The sequence below is a fragment of the Paralichthys olivaceus genome, chromosome 19, assembly GCF_024713975.1.
Source record: "Paralichthys olivaceus isolate ysfri-2021 chromosome 19, ASM2471397v2, whole genome shotgun sequence".
NCBI classification, from domain to species: Eukaryota; Metazoa; Chordata; class Actinopteri; order Pleuronectiformes; family Paralichthyidae; genus Paralichthys; species Paralichthys olivaceus.
This window is the reverse complement of record NC_091111.1, coordinates 4,598,790-4,624,619: the sequence shown is the minus strand read 5'-3', so window position 1 is coordinate 4,624,619 and position 25,830 is coordinate 4,598,790. Positions and strand designations below refer to the sequence as shown.

At 40.8% G+C, this 25,830-nt stretch overlaps 2 protein-coding genes across 3 annotated transcripts in view; one reads left to right on the top strand and one right to left on the bottom strand.

Moving 5' to 3' along the window:
• Positions 1-231: 231 nt before the first annotated feature.
• sccpdhb (saccharopine dehydrogenase b) lies at positions 232-8,387 on the top strand. The gene is made up of 12 exons (XM_020091523.2): positions 232-464; positions 1,465-1,577; positions 1,708-1,788; positions 1,931-2,060; positions 2,370-2,419; positions 2,875-3,005; positions 3,643-3,760; positions 5,133-5,252; positions 6,201-6,257; positions 7,196-7,307; positions 7,569-7,650; positions 7,782-8,387. Exons 1-12 carry the CDS (start codon positions 260-262, stop codon positions 7,876-7,878), a joined length of 1,296 nt encoding a protein of 431 aa, XP_019947082.1. The 5' UTR covers positions 232-259; the 3' UTR covers positions 7,879-8,387.
• Positions 8,388-18,490: 10,103 nt separating this feature from the next.
• snap25a (synaptosome associated protein 25a) overlaps positions 18,491-25,830 on the bottom strand; it is a 32,716-nt gene continuing 25,376 nt past the window's right edge. For both annotated transcript variants that reach the window (XM_069514817.1, XM_020091949.2), the window contains exons 6-8: positions 21,845-21,964; positions 19,812-19,956; positions 18,491-18,846 (exon numbers count right to left, since the gene is read on the bottom strand). In XM_069514817.1, coding sequence (XP_069370918.1) covers positions 18,778-18,846; positions 19,812-19,956; positions 21,845-21,964 — 334 coding nt within the window. In that variant the 3' untranslated portion in view covers positions 18,491-18,777. The remainder of the gene's footprint in view (positions 18,847-19,811; positions 19,957-21,844; positions 21,965-25,830) is intronic.

Below are 25,830 nucleotides of genomic sequence, written 5' to 3'. Positions count from 1 at the left end.
ATCTTTAGTCAATACAACATTTTTAAATGCGTGTGTGTTGATTATGTATTTGCTTTTCACACCCGATCCCTTTTTTTGCTTTTATTTATATTGCAAACATTAGGAAAAGGAGTAATTTTGTGATTTAAACTCTGCAAACACGTGGATATATAGTCTTTCTTCAAAACACATGACCACACACTAAAGTTTGAGCAACGACGATCAACGCGGGGGAAGCGGACCCTCAGAGGAGCACGCGAACGCACCAAAAAGCAAAACAATGGCGGCGTCCGTGAGCTCCGGCTCGCACAGGCCTCATCACATCGTTGTGTTCGGGGCCACGGGCTTCACGGGCCGGTTTGTGGTGGAGGAGGTGGCCCGCTGCGCCGCAGAGAGAACCGGGGGTGGCTCGCTGAAATGGGCCGTGGCCGGGAGAAGCAGACAGCGGCTGGAGGAGGTGTTGGAGCGAGCCGCTGACAGGCTGTGTAGGTGCAGACATGTCTGTTCAACAGACTGACACTGTGAAGGTTCACTGCGGACTGACTGACAGTCTGTGCTGCGTCTGGTCTGCTCATGTAGTCAACACTACAGTGATTTCATGTTAATGACACGCAGCTTTAAGCATTTAGAAAACAATGTATTTTTATTATATCGGATATTTTCAGCTCGGTTCGTAATAACTCAGAAATAAACTAAGCTTAAAGGGTAACAGTGTGTGTGTTTTATAGCTAGAGTCAATACTGACTGAAGAACAAGTAGATTTGCTGTATGCACTTACAAAAAGATATCATTCTGTTTTAATATCTGATATTTTCTACCTTGTTCACAATAACCCTGAATAAAATGTAGTTCAAAATTGCTTTGCTCTCAGTTCGTTCCTGAGAAACCTGCCTCTCAATTTAAAGGCCATGACTGTGATGATGTTTATCAAAATGCACTGGAATCACAGACTCTGGAGGTTTATTCTTGATTTCCTTTCCTCACATATGACTGTACTTTCTATAATGCACATTCACCGATTGATTTCATATGCATTCACTTTAATTATCCTTCTTATTCACAACAACTGGTTTAAAGCCCCATCAGACTTAATTTACGGGCTGACTCTAGCTCCTTCCTCACCTGGAACACTTTTCTAATAAGAAGACAGGACATCTCTATTACAGATGGACTCCTCTTGTTCTCTGGCCAGCCTCTGGCTGTAATGATTTATTAATGTGTCTGTTTCTTGTTTGGTTTTTCTGTTTATTCTGTTGCCTGTGTGTACATTGTGATATCTGTCGGGATCCCCTCTAAACGAGACGGCACATCTGAAGGGGTTTATACGAATAAATACATTTGAATTTTGAATTGAAAAATGCTTTTCAGATTACCCTCAGTACAAAGTGCTTCAACAGTTTCAGTCTGATGTGAACACACACCTTTTAAATCAGGTTTAAGCTGTGTGTTATATATGTGAAGGATTTTCTCTCCTGTTTTTCTCAGCCATGCCCGAGGTGAGGACAGACACTGAAATCATCGTTGCCGATGTGTCCATGGAAGAATCGCTGGCCGTCATGTGTCAACAAGCTGTGGTTGTTCTCAACTGTGTGGGACCAGTAAGTATTCAGTTTTGTCAGGGGGTTGAAACAAAGGGAACGTAGAGATGATCTTTGACATGTCACATTGGAATAAAACCCACAGCACTGTGATCATGTGTTTGAAACAATGCTGTCTCTGTTCCTGCAGTACAGATTTTATGGTGAACCTGTGGTCAAAGCTTGCGTAGAAAATGGAGCTCACTATGTCGACATCTGTGGAGAGCCTCAGGTAGCGTGTCTTTAAATGTCTTTCTATATTTCTCAGCTGTTGGTAAAAAAATATGAATACTTGCATCTGTTTGTGTATGACGTGCAGATACAATGTAAAACATTTGTGTTTTTGTGCATTGTTGGTCGTCCAATGTGAACAGTTCCTAGAGCGTATGCAGCTTGAGTATCACACGAAGGCCTCGGACAAAGGAGTGTATGTGATCGGCAGCTGTGGCTTCGACTCCATACCAGCCGACCTGGGGATTCTCTACACACAGAGGCAGTTCAAAGGTAGGAAACAGGAGACATGTCACAGAGGTCAATCATTCAATGTAAAAATCCCCAGCAACTAACCACAGAAAGAACACTTCAGTGTTTTCAGAGACTTGTGTTGATTTTTATATCGTTCTCATTTAACACATGCAGAATCATCTACTTGTACATAAATACTTGAATGATTTTTGATATATCAACAAATAATCACAAACTGGTTTTGTTTTGTTGAATACAAACAGTTACATTTTGTTGAACTCACACATTTGATTGTATTTTCTTATAAATTCTGACCGCACCTTATTTTTCATCCATGTCTGATTTCAGGAACACTGACGGCTGTGGAGAGCTTCCTGAAAATCAGCAGTGGGCCTGAGGTAGTCCTAACAACTACTGCCTGTGCACTGCATGATGGGAAATGTAGTTTGACACAGTTTCTTCACCCTTTTAAAAAGTAAAGGGATAGCTTCTGAGCCGTCATTAGAAAGCCACGGTTAAAGATATGACTAATTGTGGATAGTATATTTTAGAAAATATCAAACAGACATAAAGCTGAAAACATTTTAAAAATAAAATATGGTGTTTAACTTTACTTTGACCAAGTTTCACAGAGATAATCTAACAGAGGCCCCTGGGGTAATTGAGAGAGTATATATGAGAGACCAGATGCAGTCACAGGCGACTCTGATATTCCTTCATATGACAAATAGGTCTATATTTCACTCGTAAGTAATTTAACTTGCTGAAACTCTGAGGTGACTATTATCATTCAGTGTTGGTTTCCTGCAGATGACACCACGACAGAATTTTAAGTGCTCTCATTCCTTACCAGGGGTCGTGTGGTCATGACACCACTTGGCAGTCTGCTGTGCACGGCTTCGCAGACAGCGGCTCTCTTCGCCAGCTGAGGAAGAAGTTTGGCCACAAGCCGCTGCCTGTAGTGGGAGCCAAAGTCCAAAAGAGGTAAGATTATCACCAAGCAATTACTGTCTGGCTAAAACACTTCACTTTGAGTAATATCAGTTTTATTGGAATGTGGGGCTTGGCCAGCAGTAAGTTAAGAAAAGTGATGTGTCATGTTTCCTCTGCACAGCACAGAGAGATTTACCCTGTGAAACGAATACGTCTTAATTTTTATTCCTGACCTACATTTGAATAATTTGATTCCAAAGTGATTGATGGGAATAATATTTAGCTGAATAACTTCATTTAAAATATAGTGCAGTGTGAGCCAATGCAATCATCAGAAAATAAATGTAAGTTGATGAAATGTAATTGCACATAATGTGGTACAAATTCTACCTTAAAAAATTGTTGAGGTTTTGGAATGAAAACCTTCATCATCATCAAATTAGTTTAGTCTCAGAGGCTGAAAGTTGTAATTTGCAAACTGTTCATTTCTGTGTGGCTGCGACTTATAGTCAGTGAGATTTTATTAGAATGTGGGACCAGGCAGTGACAAGGAGAAAGATTTAAAGGACCATCAGTGGATGAAAAGAGCTCCAGCACTACTGTGCTGATGCTGCAGGGAGAGTTTGATTTGGTGAAAGTACACCACTTTGCTTTCTCTCTGTGAATTTGTGTGTGTGTGTGTCTCCAGGGGTTTTGTGTTTTTCAGTAAGGAGATCGAGCAGTACGCCATCCCATTCATGGGCTCTGACCCCTCCGTTGTCAAGAGAACCCAGCGTTTCCTTTACGATGAGGAACAACGGTTACCAGTAAGATTACAACGACAACACAGTTTCTCTATTTATTAGAGTGGTTGTTAACCCTAGAGACGTTTCCTTGTAAACACTGTTTACACTTGAGGCCTGCAGAATGCATTTGTGTCCTCATTAAACATTCAGCATAACTGAAACAAATATGTATCATGGATATTACTCACTATTTACAAGGTAACTGCACACAGTAACTTTGAAGCATGACTTAACAATTGAGAGAAGAATTACCGACATTTTCCTCTTGTGAAAACAGAAATTCATAAAAACCGAATTTCACTTTCCCTCAATTAAAATCACAGAGGAGTTTTGCTGCTTCCCCCTTTTTGTTGCTGTCTGGTATTAACAGTAGCTCATGGTTTGCTAATGTTTGCTGACTTCACATTGCTAATGCTGCGTTAGTGAGATTACTTAGTCGGTTTCAGAAATCTGCATTGTGATTCAGTAGCAGTCGTGTAGGAACTGGTGCCGGATTTCCACCCTGCACATCATCATGTGTTTGCGGTGATGTTGATGTAGGTCAAGTGCACTGTAAAACAATTCTATGTCCCCTGGCCAAGACAGTTCCACAAACTACACCTGCAATCGTTTTCTCCGAGATAAGAGATCTGATTGTGCCTTCCAACCCTGAGGCCCCATCACAGCACAGTTTACTACATTTCCATGTCATCAATAATTTGGCACGACCTGTTCCAGGCAGTGAATTGCTGCTTGTATCTCAGTATCCTGAGGAACACAGATATCGGTACGCTGCATTAAGTGACACAAAAAGGTTGAATATTTACAACACCTTGTCCTTCTTATCATAAATAAACATTATATAGTACGTGGTTGACTCTGCATCCTGCTGATGAAGAGCCAAGTGTCTGTATCCCTGGTGTACCTGTAACTAGGTCAGCCATTCCAGCAGCTGTCACTGTTTTGATCACAGCCAGAGACACAGTCGTTAATGAAAATATCTCATTATGTTGTTTAGAACGCCATCTACCAGCGGAGTGGAAATCTGATGACTCATCCGTAGTGATTCATCACTTTCCTCCCCGCTGCTCATTACTCCCTGCGACATCTCATCTCATCTCGTCCTCTCTCTTCCCTCCTTTATTTTCTTCCTCTGTTTTCTCCTCTCACCAGCTGCAACGTAACAAAGTGTGACAGGGTTTGAATACTTTCTGAATCCGCTGTATCTCCCTCATCCGCTGTATCTCCCTCACCACCTGCCCCCCCCCCCCCCCCCCATTTCACTTTCATCTCCTACCTCCTCCCCCTTCTCTCTTGGCGAACCACCTCTTATCTTTCCTCTCTCTCTGTCACCTTTAATTTCCCGTTCTTGCATCACACATTCTCCTTCTCCCTCTGCTGCTTCCATCCACAGCTCCAGTACAGCGCCTACGTCGGGGTCGGTGGCCTCTTCTCTGTGGTCAAGTTCTTCTGTGGCGGCCTGCTATTCTGGGTCATGGTCAAATTCAGCCTTGGCCGGAAACTCCTCACCGCGGTAACTACGTCATTATTGTTCATCTCCTGTGGTATTAAAGGGAAAATTCGCTCATCCAATACAATTGAAGTAACTGGGGATCGATTCGTCAAATGTAAAAAATCAACAGACAAAAAACAGAAAATGCCTCCATACTGTTCTTGTGGTGTCATCCAAGTGTCCGCAAGCCCCAACATTCAAATTCAACTTGAAACTAGGTCATTTACGCTAAGTTTTTAGCCTGTATGTCCACTGATATCATCCTCTGAGGTCACATTCGCGCTCACACACCAGAAAACCAAACACACGGCACACAAGCTCTCACCAAAGGTTGGCCTTGGTACGTCCGCTAGCTTAGCCAGTTCCAGTAGACGACTTTGAGGCTTAAAACACAGTGTAAATTACGTCGAATATGAATGTTGGGGCTTGTGGACACTTGGATGACATCACACAAGCAGTATGGAGGCATGTTCATTTTTTTTGCTGTTGTTTTATTATGTTTGAAGGAGTCACCTTGGCTGCAACACTGTTTAACCCTGAGACTCCTAAATTGTTCTGTGGACTCAAACACTTCACCCACCCCTCCATCGGCATAGTTGTGAATAGATCATTTCAATTTTTGGGTTAACCATCTCTTTAATGGTCCAAAGCAGATGTGTTTGGGAAAGTAGCACTTTGGATGTGGACTTGATATAATGACAGTGACAGCTTCAAGACACTGACTTAAAATGGTTATTCCAGCATCTAAATGTGGATGAATGTCACTGGAAGGTGTCAGTGTTTAGCTGAAAGGCTTAAAAGCTGCTCGTGTTAAATTCAGCAGCAGAGTGAGGTGACTACTGTGACGCCTTCAAGCAGAGAAATGATTCAAAGCAACTTGGATTATACTGTTTTAATACCTCATTCTAAACCAAGAAGAAGTCAGTGTGTTGAACATCATTTGATTTCATCTTCTTTTCTTTCCCCAAGTTTCCATCCTTCTTCTCCTTTGGCGTGTTTAGCAAAGCTGGTCCAACCATGAAGCAGGTAAGGAGGTTATGTTTTAATCTGTGGTAGTTTGCATGTTTGTTTGGGTGTTAATCAGCAGGATTACATGTTGCAGGTCCCAGACAAGTAACCATACAAACAGTTATCCTGATAAACAGGTCACAGGAGCAGAATGGACAACATTAGGCTGTTTCTGCATTGACTCCTCGTGGCAGTATTTAATTTGTGTTTCCATATTTGAGACCGCCCAATAAACATCTCTATAGCAAGCTTTCTGCTCAGTATATAATGATTAACATATAAGAAATTAACTGTAATGTTACTGGAGCTCTTGGGTTTCAGTCTAAGACTAAGAAAGAACCAGATATTCACAAGGTAACAAGTGAAGCCTTCATGCTAACAAGGCCTATAGACAGACAATTCTTACGAGAGCCTGCAGAATTATCATCCATTGGAAATGGTGAAACATTAACAAACAAATGTGATCACATCTTTTGTGTGTGTGTCACATATGCAAAAACTGCTCACTAGATTTTTCTTTAATGAAATTAAATGGAAGAGTTTACCTATGGCCAAAGAAACGATCGGACTGAGGATTTGTTTTTTCATTTTCTTTAATATGATGAGAGGGCGTTAGTCTTTGTGGAGGAGTGCACTCTCTGAGCAGCCTTCTTTTAAGAATTTATTTTCAAAAATGTGTGGTATTTAAATAATCCTACAACAGATGGTTTTACAGATGTAAATGAAAGTAAAAAACGGTTTATTCATTTAACAGCGGTGGTAAAAAGTGTATGATTACAGCACAAAGCACAGTGGAAAAAATGTAAGGGCTTTCTTCAAAGACAGTATATTCAGTAACAACCATTCTATTTATTTACTTGTTTCTTGGTACAGTGTGTTGTGCTGTCAAACACTGTTTGATTCTCCATCGACTCGTCAGCGTCCTCTCTCCTCATTCGTCTCTCTGCCTCTCTCAGATTGAAGACACCTGTTTCAGCATGACGTTTTTCGGGGAGGGTTACTCAGAGAACACGGACCCCTCGAAGGGCCGACCCAACGCTAAGATCTGCACTCAGGTCATTGGAGCAGGTAACACTAAACGACGCTAAATAAGATAATGTCTGTGTTGATGGTAACAAAGGAGCGTGTCTCAGCTTGGGGACTGTGGCTTAGAAGTTAGAGCGGGTCGCCCACTATCCACAAGGTCTGTGGTTCAATTGAAGTGTCCTCGGGCCAGATACTGAACCATAATGGCCCTAGTGTATAAATAGTGATAATATAGTATTCTTAAATGTCCTCGTACTATCGATGCAGTTTTCACATCTCTTACTCTCCATGTTTTGTTGACAGAACCTGGTTATGTAGCCACGGTGTCCGCGATGGTACAAGCAGCTGTGACCTTGCTGAATGAATTGCACTCGCTTCCCAGGAGGTCAGGTTTTTATTTCTTTCTTTTCTTCTTTCTCCCTTTGACAAAACTGAGAAGATTTGTTCTTTCTGTCTTATCTAGTCTCTTCTCTCTCTCTCTCTCTCTCTCTCCTCTGTGTCTCTTGTCATTGGCAGGGGGGGGGTGTACACTCCAGGAGCCGCCTTCTATAAAACCAGTCTCATCGACCGCCTCCAAACCCACGGCATCAAGTTCTCAGTCAGAGACCAGTAGCCTTTCAACAGTAACCAGTGGCCACAGTAAATGTCGCAGCATGTACCGATACAGAGTATTGTATTTGTCCTGATATCGACTGGGGATGATGTAAGACCTTTCCTCCAGTCAACATGATGACGTTTTACTGTTACTGTCATTTTTCATTTGAGCTGAGCCTCTCTCAGAAGTGTTGTTCGAGCAGCAGTTAGCAGAACCATGTTATTTAATGTCAGCTGAGGCTTCAAAAAACTCCTTTTCCTCTTTGTGTTCACCTGCAGATCCAGACCTTGTGTTTTCTGTCTCAGTGAATGAAAAAAAAAAGATAAACTCTCACTCTGCTGCTGCTTCTACATTCATATCTCTACATTTGTCCACAGTTAAGGAGTTTAATGCAAATGTAAAAATGTAACATGTGTGAAATGTGGTTTTATCAGACTATTAAGATAATTTATGAATCATAGACAATATGTACATTTGTACTTGAAATGTATAAACAGAGCAATAAACAAGACCTGCACAGTGTTCAAGAGGATGTTTGGACCAGTTTTCTCACAGTACAGACACACAACTGGAAGTCACCTCCAAGGTGTTTGAGAATGATTGAGCTGTAGGACTTCTAGATCCAGACGGTTAAAATGGAGATGGCTAACGAACAGGACATTGTGGTGGTTGTCAAATGTCATAAGGGAGTGGTGATAAACGAAGGGTTTCCAAGCAACATCAAGAAGAAGAAACAGGAGAAGCTCGGAAAACAACAAGGGCTGAAATATGAGCTCGAGATGTGAAAAGTGAAGGCAAAAGTTGTGCCAGTGGTTTTTACATATATCATGGTAGATATCATAACAAGTACACATATAGAAATAGTAAACAAATATAAATTCATATAAATTCACATCATCGTAATAGTAGATTAGCCAATAACATTAATTATCTAAATAAATTAAATGTGTGATATTTCTATTGATGAATATGTTATTGTAATAGTTATATTACAGATATTGTTTAATTGCCCAACCCCCAAACATTGTAATCTTCATATGCAATTTAAGTAATGTTTTAAGCATAGCAAACAACTTTAAATAAAGGTCAGTGGATTTAAGTTGCTCTACAATGAGACGTGGTCAAATTGTTATTGACTGTTTTTATGTGATATATGAGGATTTCATCATATTCAAGGTTGAGCCAATTTTCAGTTTCATGTGTTTTTCCACTGAAGATTTTCTTTGCTCCTGTATGCTCACACATGTAGAATCATGTTCAACACAGTATTCAAACACATTTAAACTTGGGAATAAAATCACTGAGGCTTCTAGAAACCCATCATTTTCTCCGACCACCAGGTGCCAGTGTTTGCTCTGCTCTCCAGCCCTGACAAATATTTACCCTGCACAGCCCTGCACGACAGCAGAGGTCATTTCGTGCCTTTGAGGACACGGAGAACGGGGCCTGGCCTTAGTCAAACAGACGCCATTAAAAAGCTGGTGAAACTGGGACACGGCCATGAGAAGGTTGTTGTGAGGAAGCAGACACCTCCGATGTGAGGAGAGGACGTGAAGGTTAAAGAGAGCTGGCAGCTTCTCTCTTTTCTCCTGGATGTGAGTCATTGAGAGTCCTCTCTCTGTCTCATGTGCCTCCCTCCCCCCTGCTGTCAGCACCACTCCAATAAAACAGCTCTTTCACAATAGTAGCACAAATATACAGTACACACACACACACACACACACACACACACACACCAGGTCTGTGTGTCTGCTGACTGGAAATGTCACTGGGCCGGTGTGTATGTTAAACAGTCTCTAAGTGCAGTGTGATGATGGGTGGGGGGTGTTTTTCTGTACAACAATGAGAGCGGAGGGGAAGAGATTGCAGTGGTTTTCCCATTGCGTAACACAGAGCGGCCCCACCCCTCTAGCTCGGCCATGCACGTCTCCGGTCCGCCATTGTGGCTGTGCAGAGATTCATGTCAGGTCTCTCACCTCAGCCAGCTCCTCGCCACTCTCCTCCTCCTCCTCCTCCTCCTCCTCCTCCTCCTCCTCCTCCTCCTCCTCTCCATTTGGATCTATCTTCACAGTAAAAGTACAATAATTCAGAATATCCAGCAACAGACCACATCCTAACCCTCCACACCTAAATGGGTGAACAGTATAGACAACACACACGTCTATCAAAATAAGTGTGTCATAAAATGTAAAAGATTGGAAGAAACATTCCTGTATCTAATTCCAGGAATACTCTTTGAAAAACTGGACATAGTGTTTCTAAAAGGATTTCACAATATTAAAGGGGAGACATATGACAAATTAAACTATATAAGAACATCACATGCTTATTTACAATATAGAAAAAAATCATTAACACTAAAAAGCATCACCAGATTCACAACTAGGGTTGCTGCTGTGTTATTCTAAGCTGGCTTAGTAGATAAATAGTTTTAAATATCCTGATTGATTTGCCTTTAAGTAGAGTAGCAATACTGATCGTTAACAAATATATATATATATATATATATATATATATAGTCATTAGTATAAATATTAGAAAGTCAAAAGTAAAAGTACTACTCATTAGTGACATATTTATGAGCAGCATTTTACTGTTGCATTTGGTGACTGTAGAGCTAATTTTAAAGTAACTTTAAAGTATATAAAATGCTGTTTGTTACTTTTACATATGCAGTATTTTAGATTTGCTTTTAACTTCATCATATGAATATTTCATGCATAAGAAATTATGAGAACAATAGAAATCTTAAAGATGAGGCGGATGTTGTTCAGTATAGTAACACAGTGTTCTGCTCTCCTACATCAGTATCAGCCTCTCCCCTTGGTAAACACACTTTTGGTTCTGTCTGATGAGTGTGTCACACTCATGATGTGTGTGTGTGTGTGTTTGAAGATAGAAGATATATCTGTCTTCACACAGGCTGCAGTGGGATGAGCTGCTCTGACTCTTCCTCTGGTTCTTACAGTAGTGTGCGGTGTGTTTTCTCTCTCTCTGAATCTCTCATCATGTTTCTGCTTTGTTCTCCGTCTCGCTTTGTTTCTCTTTGGCCTCTTTTCCTGCTTCCCTCGAGTGAGACGCTCTACTGCGCTCTTCAAAATCTCACCGTTAATTCACATATTAGGACTATTTAAAGCCACCTGTCATCTGCTCAACTATTTGTGGTCATTTAATTAATTATGCGTTTGTTTTCTAACATGTACAGTCGACATTAAAGCCCCAAAACAGCCTCTGATGGCATTTACACCAAATCTCGCAGCCCTGTATGTTTCATGATCATGTTCCGATACCTTTAAACATGACTTGCAGTATTTTTTAACCTATAGGCCCAATGTTTTTAACTTTGTAAATGAGTGGTACTTTCAAAAACCTTTGAAATCAGTCCAGTAGATCATCTCCACAGTGCGAACGTGCATGAAATTTCCATTAAAAGTTATTCTACTCACCAAGAAATGGCTTGAATAGCTGTTCTGGGTCTTTGCTATAAGTCTGGCAACATTACACATCGATCAAGGACAAGTCTCACAACCGTGCAGCAGCTCGTTGTCCCTCCTCTGCTCTCCTCTCTCTCCTCATTTGCTCTTCAGTTTGACGGAGCTCCTCTTTGGTTTTCTCAAACAAGTAAGAACGACCATCAAAGGTAATTTAGACGGTCTATATTTACACAGAGAGTTTTAATTACTTCTTCTCACAAGAATAATGAGTAATAGAAATAAAGATTACTACAAATATTACAAAAGACTGACACACATTCATCAGACCCGTTCATGATTGATTCATGAGCCATTCAACAGATACAGTTGTGTTGTTAGTGTTTCCACTGATTCACTTCTGTCTCTGCAGTAAACACTTTCTCCAGTTGAATCATTTATTAAAAGTGCTGCCCTCAGTGTTTTGCAGATGTCTAAACAATCGTCTGGTTCAGTCTCTGTGCAGAGTGTAAACATCTGGTCATTCTAGCAAACATACATGTGTTCCTCGGGAGACGTCGATCACATTGATTTATCGTGTTGTGGATTTGTTCCATTGAATGCTGCTGCTGCTCAAACAAGTGTGGTGGAGCTCATCTGTGGTTTCTCAGCAGTTTCTAGTCCATGATGCTGTTTGTTAGATCTCATGTTTTCATCAGCGTGAGTAGTATTGAACTGTGGAATACCAGTACATAGATTCAGGTGCAGATGTCAGCTACAGGTCAGCAACAAACGTGTTTGTGTGTGAGGATGTACTTTTCTTTAAGAAAGACTCACTCAAGATATTAAGCTTTAAAACTGTTACTATCGTTTGGAGGGTGCTGTAGTTTCTGTCTAATTCAAAACTGCGGTTCAAAGAAGACAATAATAATGCACAGTTTCACAAACTGAAGCGTTCAGCCTCTCTTCACCACCACAATAAGTTCCATACAGCCACTTATTAAAGGTGTGGTGTCCACAGACACTGGTGTGTGCAGTGTGTCTGTGGAAAATCATTGATTGGAGATCACATGTGCATGCCTGTTCCACATCTGTTCCTTTGTGTGTGTGTGTGTGTGTGTGTTCCCGCAGACTTTATTTGCTGACTACAACAAATCTGATCCCAGACGGTGTCAGGAGGCTGCAGACGCTGCTCAGAGCAGAGAGAAGACAGGAGGGATGAGTGGAGGAAACATGCTGATTAAAAAAAAAGAAAAGAGATGGTGCTTGAGCCGCCTCTGAGAGGAGGGAGGGGGTGGAGAGTCTGGGAGAATCCGAGGAGTGTGAGAGGAGAGCAGGATGATAAATGAGGCCTGAAAAAGCCGGGGTGTAGACAGTGATGGTACTGCTGGAGCTCAGGGGTTTGCCTGCAGACAAATACAGTATGAGCATGGTTTCACACTTACACTGCAACCTTAAGTTTAAATCAACCTGAACTCATCTCCAAGAGGGAACAGCCACACAGTACATTTATGCACACATTTCAAATTGCACACACTCATAAATATCAGTCTCCCAAACATGTATAATTGATTTTTTCATTAAGATTATTATTATTATTTTCTGAGAAATCAATAAGATGTCGCAAAACGCCAAATCTTACTATGTTGTGAAAAAGAATTTCTGGATCCTGATCTACACCAAAATCGAATGGGTTCTTTCTTGGGTTGTGTCCCACTCCTCCACATGGAAATCAGTTGAGTAGTTTTGCTCCACTAAATGCAGATGAAAACACACTTTCAGAGACTGCGTAGTGCACGTACCACACACACAAAGCACCGTGACGAACATTCACACACATCAAGAACTGTGATTAACACACAAACTCTTGTTACTCTACCTTCTGCACAGTCTGATGCTGCTACCTTTGTTGTTTTCACTCTATATTTCTATATATTTTTACACCTATATATATATTTATAGATAAATCCTGGCGTGAGAAGCCTCTTACGATTTCGTTGTACCTGAGTATGATGACAATAAAGACTTTGAATGTAAGGAAATCTTTTACATTTTGAAAAAAACGTGTGCTCCTGCTGCAGCTTTGTGATGAACCTGTTTACCCCCCACGATGCACAGTGTTGCATGAGTCAAAAGTGCTGCATCAACCTGCCTCCCTGCCCTCATGTGTCAGCACTTTAAGGTCAAGCACCTGTCTCATTTTGCCTCCGTGCATTCACAGAGGAGTAGCTTCGTGGCTAAATAAAACAAACTAACCTACGGAGCAAAGACCAGTGTGAGATGATGAGGCGCAGTTTCTCCAGAAACCAGAACAATCCATTATGTTCTTTACTGTCCCCTGGTCTCCTTCAAGGGTATTTTTGTTATACTGCTGAATAATGGATGAACCTCAGAAACAGAGAAGAGAGGGAGAGAGAGAGAGAGAGAGAGAGAGAGAGAGAGAGAGAGAGAGAGAGAGAGTCCTTGCGATTGAGCAGTGTTGCACCATTTGTTTTCACTGTCTTGGCCTCCTCATCAGTGCGGTTTGATCTGAAACTAAAGGAATCAGCCTAAAGAGGAAGGTTTTTAAACTAGCTCAACGTACTGGAGTAATTAGGATTTTTAATAACATGACTGTTTCCTTAAAAGAGAGGTTTCCCATTTGTATTGTCTTGATTGATGATAGCATTTTCTGGTGTTTTCCCTCCATTGTTCATGTAATAATGGCTTCATTAGCAAAGTTTCATCTCACAAAACAGAGCAGCACAAAGGAATGATACGGAAGTCGATGACTGGCTGCAAATTCTCCAGAGGGAGATGTTCTGAAATTGTCAGGTCTACATGTCAACATGCGCCACCTGCAGGAAATAAAAGTAATGGCAGAGTGGAGACCTGCAGACCGTAAATAAACGTGACCTCTTTCAACAAAACCCTTGCTGAGGTTGGTCGGTACAAACTCAAAAACACAAGACAATACCATGAGGAAATATTTAAGATTTCACATCCACGTCCCTACAGTCTGAGATCCTAGCAAACATAAAGGTCCCGCCAAACAAAAGACTCACGAGCCAACTGATCACCCTGATGAACCATCTATAACAAACTCCATCTGAAACTACTTCCTGACTTGACTAACCAAGTTGCACCATCCTGTTTTATAAGTTAACCCCTGACCTGACAATAGGGGCATCTTTTAAAACTAAACTGTTCTGTGGATATAATGATGGAGGAAATCAGCATTATCAACAACGTCATGTATGAGTGCGCGGTTTATATTTACTCTATTTTCAGAGGTTATGGGACTCCAAGGTGGTGAGGTAGGGGTTGGGAAAGGAGTTTGGTGGTGTATATTTTTTATATTGAATCAAGTTCAGACCTGAAAAGAACGAGTTCCACTTTGTATAACGAGTCTCAATCCAATTGTTTGCACAGTGACGGACTGATTCAACCACAGAAATGCTCCGGAGACATTGTCTTGAATTCACAATCCCTCCCTGTGACAATTTCCCTCAGAGCTGAACCCAAGTGCAACACACCAAACACAGGAGCAAGTTTAAAGGGTTTAGGTGAGGAGGGAGGTGTGGAGGGAAATGTCAGTTTGAGTTGGCAGTGAACAGGCAAAGCACCAGGCAAAAAAAGAATTGTAAAAAAACCACAGAAGCAAATTGAAACACACAAAGCAGCTGACTAACTGACAGACGAGCAGACAACCTGGTGACGAGCGGCTGCAAGGGTTTAAATACACTGCAGGGTGAGTGTAGATGGGAAGCAGGTGTGCGGTGAGGAGGGGGAGGTGAAGGTGGAGAGGTGTAACCAGGTAACGCGGAGGCAGGACCTGAGACTGATGAGACACGCCTGCCACACAGACTGAGAGACAAAGAGGAAGAGACAAACTCAAAGGGAATCACAGGGAAGGCTGAGATTGTGGCCATGGCCGTAACACTTCAAAAACTTAAGGTTCATCTTCAAAGAGGAAGTGTTACATCGTCAAAATCTAAATTGACTGGGTGTGTTTACTCTCACAACAGAAATGTTAAAGTCCCACTCCAGTAACTTATTGCACCTCCTAAAACTTGTTGGCTCCTCAAAATAACATAATCAAAACGTTAATCATGGAAAAAAAAATCTTACAGCCATCAAATGGCTTAAATGTAACTCTATACCTCATTTCATGACTGGGATCAGGTAATATGGCTCCACCCCTGCTCCGTCTCCCCTCACAGCTCATCTGCAGCTCAGGAGCCTTTTCGAGCCAAAACGCTGAGATTCCCTGACAGAAATTGTTCCGCCATCCGTGACATGAGTCTGCATTCAAACGAGGGTGGAGCGACAACTAAACAATTACTAGAGTTGTGGGGACCTAACACAGTCACATTATGGACATGTCTTCCTTATAGAGACACAAATCAAGTCCCCAGAATTTAAAGTATCACATTTTAATGTGATGACTTTAGGTTAGGTTCAGGTCAGGTCAGGGTTTGGCAAGTAGTGGTTATGACAGATTAAGTGTCCATGAAAGAAATGGAAGTCAATGTAATGTCCTCTGAAGCCACCGAGACATGACTGTGTGTGTGTCTGAGAGAGAAAAGTGTTGAGGAATGTATTTATCATATGTTGATCATTTATACAAATCAGAAATATCAGAAATCCACTACCAACCAATGTTTATAGCCCTAACAAGAGGTTGTTTATCATCGAGCCATTTTAGGAGGAGGTAATGAACATTTACCACTAAGACACATAGTTCTTTGTAGGTACTTATAAAGTTTTAGTGTTATATATGATCTCTCAAGGTGAAATGCACCTTTATTCTATAGTCTATACTCTTAAAAGCAAATTAGAGAGCAAGGGGTGACTGTTGATTTATAGTTTTTATTCTTTCTCTCACTTTCAGAGACACAATTTTTACCTCCAGCAGAGAGCAGATGTTATGTATAGTTACTCTGTTCATCCCTCCATCCTTCAGTCCTTCTGTCCACCCATGTTCACGTGTTGTCGTCTATGACCAGCAGATCTCGAAGTAAAGTGACTGGACTGATATTAAGTTTGGTGCACACACACACACACGCTCCCAACAGAAATAACGTTTTGATTTTCTGTTCGTAGCTTCTCATTCATCAGTGTGTCTCTTCCTTTGTCATTGCAGAGGTTAGATGTTTTTTGGTAGGTCTTATGCTACACAGCACTAACAGTTGTTTGTTTACCCATCTAACAGAAATGCTGCTAGTTCAGCATTTACACTTTGTTTACTCACCAAGAGCTCTCTCCAGCAGTGGAAGGAACATATTTCTCTAAAAATGTCTACTTTGCTTCTACTAAAGTTATGTGCCAAGACCAAACTGAGGTCGTAAGTTATATAATCAAGAACTGAAAACATTTTTTTGTTTGACATTTTGGCAAATCTGCATTTTTCTTTAGTTTTTTTTCTGGAGTTAGATGAGAAGATTGATGCCACTGTCATGTCTCTACAGTAAATCACAGAAACAAGCAAGACAAAGAAATGCAAAACATACAGATGACTATTTTCTAGTAAGTTGATGTGAGGATAACTTATAAGTTAGTTTATGAGGTTTCTGTATTTAGTTAAAATGGTTCAATTGAATGTTGAAAAAGAGAGATACTGCATATCTGATTTCAAACAAAGGCCACTGCATTTGAGCATAACTTGTAATTTGTTTTAAATTACCTCATGTTAATTGGATTCTCTACATTTCAGATGACAAAGATGATAAATCCTAATTATTTGTCCTGGTTATTTAAAGTATCAGAAGCTTCTATCTTCATGACTGTCAGTGAATTAACCATTTTGGTGACATTCCTGGACTTAAGGTGGACTGTCTGCCACATCCGTGATTATCTACCATCTGATTATGTATGAAACGATTAAACTGAAAGATATATTCTGTAAAAATCACCCTGGGATTTACAGAAAGAGACAAAAAGCCTCTGGACTCAGAGGAGCAATAAAGACAGACACGGGTGCGACTAGGGTTTATTACTTTTAATCAATTCAGCTAGCTACAAAATGTCCACCACTTCACACACTGACAGGATACAGAGAGGGAGTCTTTAATATTACATGCGTTGAGGACATCAATCTCACAGTTTAACCTATTGTGTCATTCAGGTTTAGGTATTTAATCACCTTACTCTAACTACTCAACATTTTGGCGATTTGGTGTGCATAGCTCTAAAGTACAGAAGCAACAAAAAACCCTTTTGTATGTATTTTTTGTTTCAGAGTATAGTTATCATTGTAATTCAACATTATCAGTATTTTACCAATAACAAACCACACGGGGGAGAATAAACTTACAGATACAGTCTTCTTATAAAAGTAAGGTCTCTCAGAAATATGCGTCTTTGCTTTACATTGCAAACGTTTATTTTTTTTCAGAGCATCCAAAACCTATGTTACAGTACACAACCAGTCCTTCTCTTTCAGCACATAATCAACATCTTCATCACTGAACTGCATAATCATTTAGAAAACAGGTCATTTTTTGCAATACAACCCCAAGTCCTCGTATTTTTCATCTTTAACTCACTTTTTTGATCCCTTTTGCATTATTGTACAACAAGATGGTCACAGTCGGTAAATATATCGAGACAGAAAGAGTGGCACTATTGCAAACTTGCAGGAGTATGGAACGATCAACTGTGTCCTAATACTGAGCATGCGTTTTTGTCAATTTGCTACTGCCATGTTATCATTTTTTATATATATTTTTCAGACGAGTTTTATTTATAAGACTAAAATCTACCATTTGTCATGCAGAGAACGCACAATTCACATCACTTGGAATGCAATGTCTAATACAGCTACAGAGAGTCTAGTTGCACATTGTCTAAACAGTAACTCAGTATGAACAGTATGATTGCGATGAAGGAAAATGTACCATCGACTGCCTTTGATTGTAAGTGCTCTTTGCAATGCCCTTCATCTGTACCGTCACTTAGCAAGTTCTCACTCGTGGTTTCCCATTGGTCGTCTCCCTTTTTTTGTGACAACACCAAAATAAGGAGCATGACAGTAGCCTAAATGGAATGACACAGTTTTACTAGGACGATACTGAGATACTGAAAAGGAAAACGAATAAAAACAAACAGCTTGTATAGCATTCCTATAATATACTTGTCATCCAGAGCAGTGTACATATATATATATATATATATTATATATGATATATGATATATGATATATAATAATATATGATATATATATATATATATATACTTTGATAAAGAGAATAAAAACTTCACAGGTGAGCTAGAGAGCCATCAAGTCAGCACTATATACAACCTTTGGAAAGAATGATATACGGAGTATAAGAAATCATCTTTTTACGAGGACAATCATCTTGAAAAAGCTCGACAGACGACACAGAACAACATTTACAATGGGGAAGGGAGGTGATATGTGCATGTGTGCAAACCTAGAAGGTCAATACCAAGATGAAAGCAAGTCAGCGCCTGTCGATGTGCGGCGCGGGACGCCGGGGACCATTACGCTGCAGGCTCAGGGCGTTTAGCCACTGCCCAGCATCTTTGTGGCACGCTGGTTGGCCTCGTCAATCCTGGTTTTGTTGGAATCAGCCTGGGTGAAGGAGAGAAAGAGAGAGGAGATTATTGTCAGTTTGATCCATATAATATAAGACATGATTTTTCCATGTATCGTCAAACATTTTTAAAACCTCTGTTTGACCTGAGGGGTCTGAAGGCCCCTGCTGGAATGTGCTAGATTAGATGTATGAACCTTGAGACTCTGAATCCTCATGAGGATAATGGGCATCTTAACTTGAATCAGTTCCATCCCATTAGGTTTAATACTGAAATGTTTCTATTGTCCTTTTTGTTTTGACTGTCGTCTCTTTCAACAGATCCATATTGAAATAAACTCATATATTCAAGTAAGGACAACTGAGGCTCACAGAGTTAATTCTTTTATTCACGTTATTATTTTTAAAACCTAAAATGATATAATGTTTTGGTCCAAATATTTTTGTTCCCATTTCCAATGTTCTTTCTGAAAGGGGTTTAAATGAATTTTCCTGCTGCTCTCTATATGATTGTGGAGGGAAAATGTATTATTATTAGAAAAGCTTATTATTTTAAATGAGGTGTCATAATAATGCTAGTGACTGCTGGTTTTGAAATCTTTCCATCTTATGATTAAAATATTAGTAGATTTAAATCTTGAGACATGATGAAGAAAGGAGGATCAGGGGAATCTGTGACGTGCACTTGTCTCTTAACAATTAACAGGACTGAGCAGCGCTCATATTTAACTGTGTGTTGTATAAAGGTATAAATACAGTCATCCTGTCTTTGATAAGTCAAGGTTAAATAATGTTGCTCAATAACTTTTGTCCTAATGCCAAATTATGATGAAAAAGAAACTACTATCAAATACATTAAGTAATTACAGTCAGGGGAAATTATTCTGTATGTGACATCCATCTTTACAAAATGCAATAAATGAATCAATGCTATGTTTATATGTATGCACTGTATGATAAATATAAAAAGAGCTGTTAAATCTTGATCCTGTCGTGTGTGTACCTTCTCCATGATCCTGTCGATCTGGCGATTCTGGGTGTCGATCTCGTTGCCCATGTCCAGGGCCATGTGGCGCAGGTTACCGATGATGCCGCCCACCTGCTCGAGGTTCTCGTCCATCTCATTTTCCCGGGCATCTTCTGTTACCCTGAACAAACACAGTCACAGTTAGAGGCCATGTCTGCATGAACACCGGGTCACACACACGGCACATATTTATATGTTGACCAGGTTCAGAAAGGTGTTGGCTTTTTCCTTTGTGACGTTCTCATCCATATTTCATCCATATTTTGCCTCTGATCCTCGGAGGAGCAGAGTCTGACCTCAGACCAGTCATCTGGACAGAAGGAGATTCCTCTGCACAGCAGTTTATATTGTCTTTTTCTGCTTAGTTCTCTCATAATACTTACTTTAACATGGATATTTACAACAAGCATCATGTTCAGTAACTCCATTTACAATTTTAAATAACTGATACAGGCTTAAACTGTAAAAATCTAGAATGGGAAACACCACAACATGTTTTGGACTGCAGTGACACCACATATTTTACTATGATACCCAGTACAGGTCAATTTACAGCTATATGAGCCTCACACACCATTTTGTTTATAGTGGAGAGGATGTAGACTGAGATAAGACTCAACCCCAGAGATTCATTACTTCACTGATCTGCCACGACTAGTGTCTGAATAAATAATGTAAACTATGATATCAAATTGTATATATATAAAAGACTGATGGTATCTGGGATAAGGCAGACTAATATAATACGTGCAATCATTTTGGTTAGCCAAAACATTGAATAGTGGTTAGCTGAACTGTAGCTGAACTGTCTCAGTAGCTTGTTGAAGCAAATTAAACAAACCACATCTCACCACAGTGACACGTTAGCTGAGAGGAGTCAGTGATGTAGAAATAAGCCGAATGAATTAATCTCTTCAACTCCTCATTTCCACTTAACTGCAGCCTTCTCCTGTGTCCTTTACTCAAGTGCACTGGCTGTTCTGACCTGCAGAGGCCATTTAGTTAATGCAGCACACCTACCCATCGATTCTTATGTTCAGTCCTTTGGCAAAAAGTATTTCTGAGTGATGTCACTATGTGAGTCGTGAAAAAAACTGTTAGATAATTAAATTCTTTTAGGTTTAATTACTCCATCAGAATTGATGTATTACCTTGTTCTTTTCAGATTTCAGACAGAGGACACATTAGAGTCAGTACGCCAAGACAAACCAGCACAAACTGTCCGTCACAAACCTTGTGGACAATATTCTTGGTGTTCTGGTTACATTACAGGACTTTGCTGAATTTGCTGCTTTGATGCTACATTATGTTTTATATTGTGCTAAGTTGACGGTGTAATGTCATTGGTTTACTATGATGTATTAACTTTGCGTAAGTAATTTTCCATTCATCATACTGGAGGGACTTTAACTCCATTAACATTCATATGAATATATCAGACATAGAAAATCCTGTCCTATATCTATCTGATTATAATCTTCTCTGACACTAAAACTAAAATACATTTTTGAAACAGAAAACATCTAAAGGGAATATGTAATGGTGTAATGATGCTGCCATTATCCCTAATGATTATAGTAATTATACATGTGGTAAAATATGCATATACAAGATTTATGCGCACCAAATTTTATATTACAGCTTTCTAAATTCACACAGTGTCATTTTAATATATTTTGCTGCTTTTGCGATGACCCTAAAATCCACATAAAGGCATTAAATAGAGATAAGAGGCAGAGTCAGACAGAAAGGGGACAGTATTAGATGAAAACATTAGAATATACAGTTGTTTTTTTTTTCTGCTGTTCGTCCCGTGGAAAATAAGTTCATTCTGGATTCACAAAGCTCACTGGTAAATGTGTTGTGTCTCATTTGTGTAATACAAGTAAAAAGTGAGGTTGTTTGGTTGGAAGTTGTTATTATATTGGGGGTTTTACTGCCTTTACATTTACCTCCTTCAGTCTTATTCATCCAGTTTTGTGCGTATCCACTTAAATCGTCAGACTTACCTGCGGATGAAGCCTCCGCTGATGGCCATCTGTTCACGCTCGTCCACCACGCGGGCGGGCTGGCTGGCCACAACCCCGTCCTGATTGTTCCCCCAGGCCTTGCTGGCTCCGCTCTTCATCCTGGCCACCGGCAGCGATAGGGAGGACGAGGAGGGACAGTTACTCAACTGTTGGACTGAGCGACCTGTCATTTTACCTCAATAACCAGGCTGGCTTCCTATTAGTCGAATATCTACAAAGAAAGCCTTGGATTTGAGGTACTGCAGCAGCATGTCAGTATGTAGCGTGATTGATCATCATGCATTCAGCACAGAAATATATGGTGGGGACTAGACTAAGTCAAGCAAAGCATAGCAGGCATGGACTGGTTGGTACATTGGGTTTGATACAGGCTCATTCTGTAGTTACACAAGAATTATGTGTGTGATGTTATATTTTTTATATATAACATACTGCTCAGAATCAGGCAAGCCTGGTAAGCCACATCTGTGTGTACTCTATAATCTAAGCATGCATTTCAGTAGCTGCAACATTTAGGATCCTATTGTTCAAAAAAAAGAATTTGTAACCATCCCCCCCGTCACTTCTGTAATGTTGCAATGATAAACCCCACCCCCACTCCCACAGTTAAATGTCCCAGTGTGACAGAAAACAGAGAAGATGAGCTTTTGGCAGACACACAACATAGAGTGTACAGGACTGTCACATTGTTGGGGGGGGGGGGGGGCGACGATTAATGTGGAGAACAAACTGCGAAACGACTTAAGGGAACAAAATAAAACAAGAAACTGGAGGGAGTCAACAGAGAGTAACACCATTATTAACTGTTCCTACATCCAGCGACCTGTGTCCCCACCCCCCTAAATCCTGCCCTGGTTTTGTCGTTTTTACACGTCACTGCCTTTCTTCCAGGTTCGGGCCACTGGACAAGCTGCGATGTCAGGCAGCAGTGAGGCAGAGGCGTGTGAGCCGAAGCTGGAATCTGTTTCTGTTTCAAGAGCAGAAAAGTGGACAAATACAGCTGAGCTAACACAATACACAACCACAGCTCGGCCGCGTGGCTTCGTCAACAATCAGATTCTGCATCTGTTTTGGCACAGAGTTGGGAAAAAGAGGAATATTTAACTGTTAAAGATTTTTAATTCTTTAGTTGCTGTTTTAGTTTGATTTCCACAATCTATCTCCAGAATGTTAGGCACTTTTTGAGGCAGAACATTCACACATCTATAAATGTTATTTTATAAGATGCTGTCATTTCTTCTGCAGTGTCAGTTGATGAGGTTAGTTTAACCTTGGAGGGCTGTGTGGATGTATTCAAGCTGTATCAGGGATGGCGATGGCTCAGCCTCCTACACTGCTTTTATTAATAGAAATGGACTGAGGCAAAGCTTCACTGAGCTCCCTGTCCCTGCTGACACACACCACTGTGGTAAACACACATGCTACCCTTGCCTGAGTCCTTTCCCTTTCTACCTACTTTGTTTTTCATTTTTTCTTTCTCGAACAGCGAACCTGTGACCGTTTCATTTCCCCTCCTCTCGCTTTCCTTTCATTTGATATCCAGTTTGTTCTCCTTTGCAGTTTGCTCCCCTTCAGTCTCGGAATGGATATAATGCACTTCCCTAATCACTTTTGCTGTGATTGAGCCGAGATGATCTGATTAGATGCTACGAGTACTGCAGAACCCATCATAAAACTCATTCTATCGAATCCATTCCCTGAGTGACCTGCGTGTTGAGCTATCTACCAATCAAACCCACTGAGTGGCACGCAGACAGCTACAATCAGAAGGCATTAAGTACAAAAAAATCCAACAGTCAGCTAATTCTGATAGACAGCCTGCACGCTGCAGGGATTTAAGAAATATACCAGCATGCATGATGGGATAACGTCTCACTTTCTGAGAGGTGGTGGGGAAATATTCTCTTTATCAACTCCAGCATCAATCTTTGTGTGCATCCAGTTTGAGTTGACTTCCCAGCAGGCTGTCATGCCTCTATCTGAAACGCTGACCTACATGTAAGCGAGTTCCCTGCAGGAGAGGGAGCTCAGTGAACAGCAAAGCTGAACAACCAGTGCAGGATGAAGTTATAGCACAGCGCTCTGCAGGAGAGGCGGCACTGCAGAGAAACTGCAGCAGAACCAGAGGGGGGGAGAACAAGGCAGCGGTGGGCTGTCACCATGCGGAGCTGTGTTCAGACGAGGGTACCACGCGCATGCCACATGCGCAGTTGCTTGATGTACCCATTTTACAGAACAAACATGTCTAGCTCCCAGAAAATGTCCCACTGCGCATGTGCTCTAACCCAGTTTCCAGCTCCTAGGAACAACACGATCACTCCTGTTTTTTTCTCTCTTCCTTTGGATGTGTCTTTGTTTTCACACAGTGTTCTCTTTTCTCTTTCTCTTTCTCATGCAAGGGTCACAATTGACAATGTATGTCTCTATTATTGCTTTAATATTTTGGACACTGAAACGCTTGCTAAATATATCACTTTTAATATTTTTGTTTTTATAAAACATTTTTTCTCCCCTGGTAGTCTGACCTTTTCAAAATAAGACAAGGCTTTTGTGCAGCTCGTGGTAAATAAAACATTTGCTCATCATCAACATCACCAACATCATTCCATCGTTAATATCGGCATCAGGATCTTAGCATCTCCACGTGTAGCATTGCTGTTATGAGTTGCATCGTCATGCATGCATGAGCATTCAAAGGGTCATGCTCGCCAGTCATTCCATGTCATTGGCGCTCAGTGGTTCAGAGATGGCGGTGGGGGGAGAGGGGGGTTAATAACAAGGTCTCATTTCCTGCGAGAAAGGTGAGGATCTACTGGATGTTAAAGCGGTGCGGTGGTGGTAGAGATCATGCAGATGAGGAGAAGTGTCAAACAGTCCTGGACCAGGCTGACCAAAGACATTTTGGAACAAAGATCACTGAATTACCAGACCAGGGTCAGGACATAAAATGATCTGAGTGCCAAGATGCTTTGGGAGCCGCAGCCCTGCTCTTTTAGAAGAATCTAATCTGTTAGGAAGGCCAACAGCTGAAGTTATGTCATTGTAGAAGTACCCATTGTCCCATCACTTTGCATTCATACTAAAAAACACTCTTCAGGAGGAATCAAATGTTACAAGAGGGACTTCTACAATGACTACACCTGCATGTATATGCCTCCCATTATAAAGGCGTTTGGAGAAGTGGAAGCTTAGAGAATAGGGCACTTGGAGAGGGGCACTTGGTAGAAGGGTGTTAAGAGAGGCACTTATTGATGAACCATGGCCTTTGCTGAGTGGAGGAGAGCTTATGTGGAGGACTGGACTTTTTGAGCTTGGGTTTATAGGATTTGGGCCTCGTCAGTCCATTTGCACATTGCACAAAGGCAGCAAGAAAAATATATACAAGTTTGAGTGTGTCTGTAATTTGGAAGCATAAACGTTACTTCTCAGAGGCCAATCAGGTAGCGATGGCTCTGATGGATGGACTCAGGTTGGCAGGTCATGGTTGCCAGTTGTTGAGCTATGAACTATGGGATACTGTATCTCAGAAGGCCAATCCAGTGGAGAGTCTAGTAAGAAACCCAAGGCTACTGCATGTGCCAGCAGATATCTACAGTGTGTGTGTCTGCGTGTACTGTGCAGTTGCATTCAAGTCGAACTGAAATTAAAAATATTCTTCGCTTAGTAACTACATCTTTTTGGGTTGAATAGTCTTTTGGTCAAATTTGTAACCATCAAAACAAAAGAAAGTTCATTTAAAAATGAGTTTGATTAGAAGTTTGATTGATTTAACTGCCTTGATACATCTCCATTACAGGAAGGGGGGACATTAACTTTTGGCTTCATTTCAGCACTGATCATTTGACAGCTAGAGAATCTGTGTGAGCAGATACTGAAAATCCTTTGTAAGTTCATCCCTACTGTAAACTGAGCACTCCATATTCTACGTAACTCTGTCAGGAAGCAAGTTAGTTACTCGTAATAAT

Coding starts and splice junctions, on each gene's coding strand:
- sccpdhb (XM_020091523.2), top strand. CDS start 260: ATGGCGGCGTCCGTGAGCTCCGGCTCGCACAGGCCTCATCACATCGTT. Junction 465..1,464: donor GCGAGCCGCTGACAGGCTGT/GTAGGTGCAGAC, acceptor TGTTTTTCTCAG/CCATGCCCGAGGTGAGGACA. Junction 1,789..1,930: donor ACATCTGTGGAGAGCCTCAG/GTAGCGTGTCTT, acceptor CAATGTGAACAG/TTCCTAGAGCGTATGCAGCT.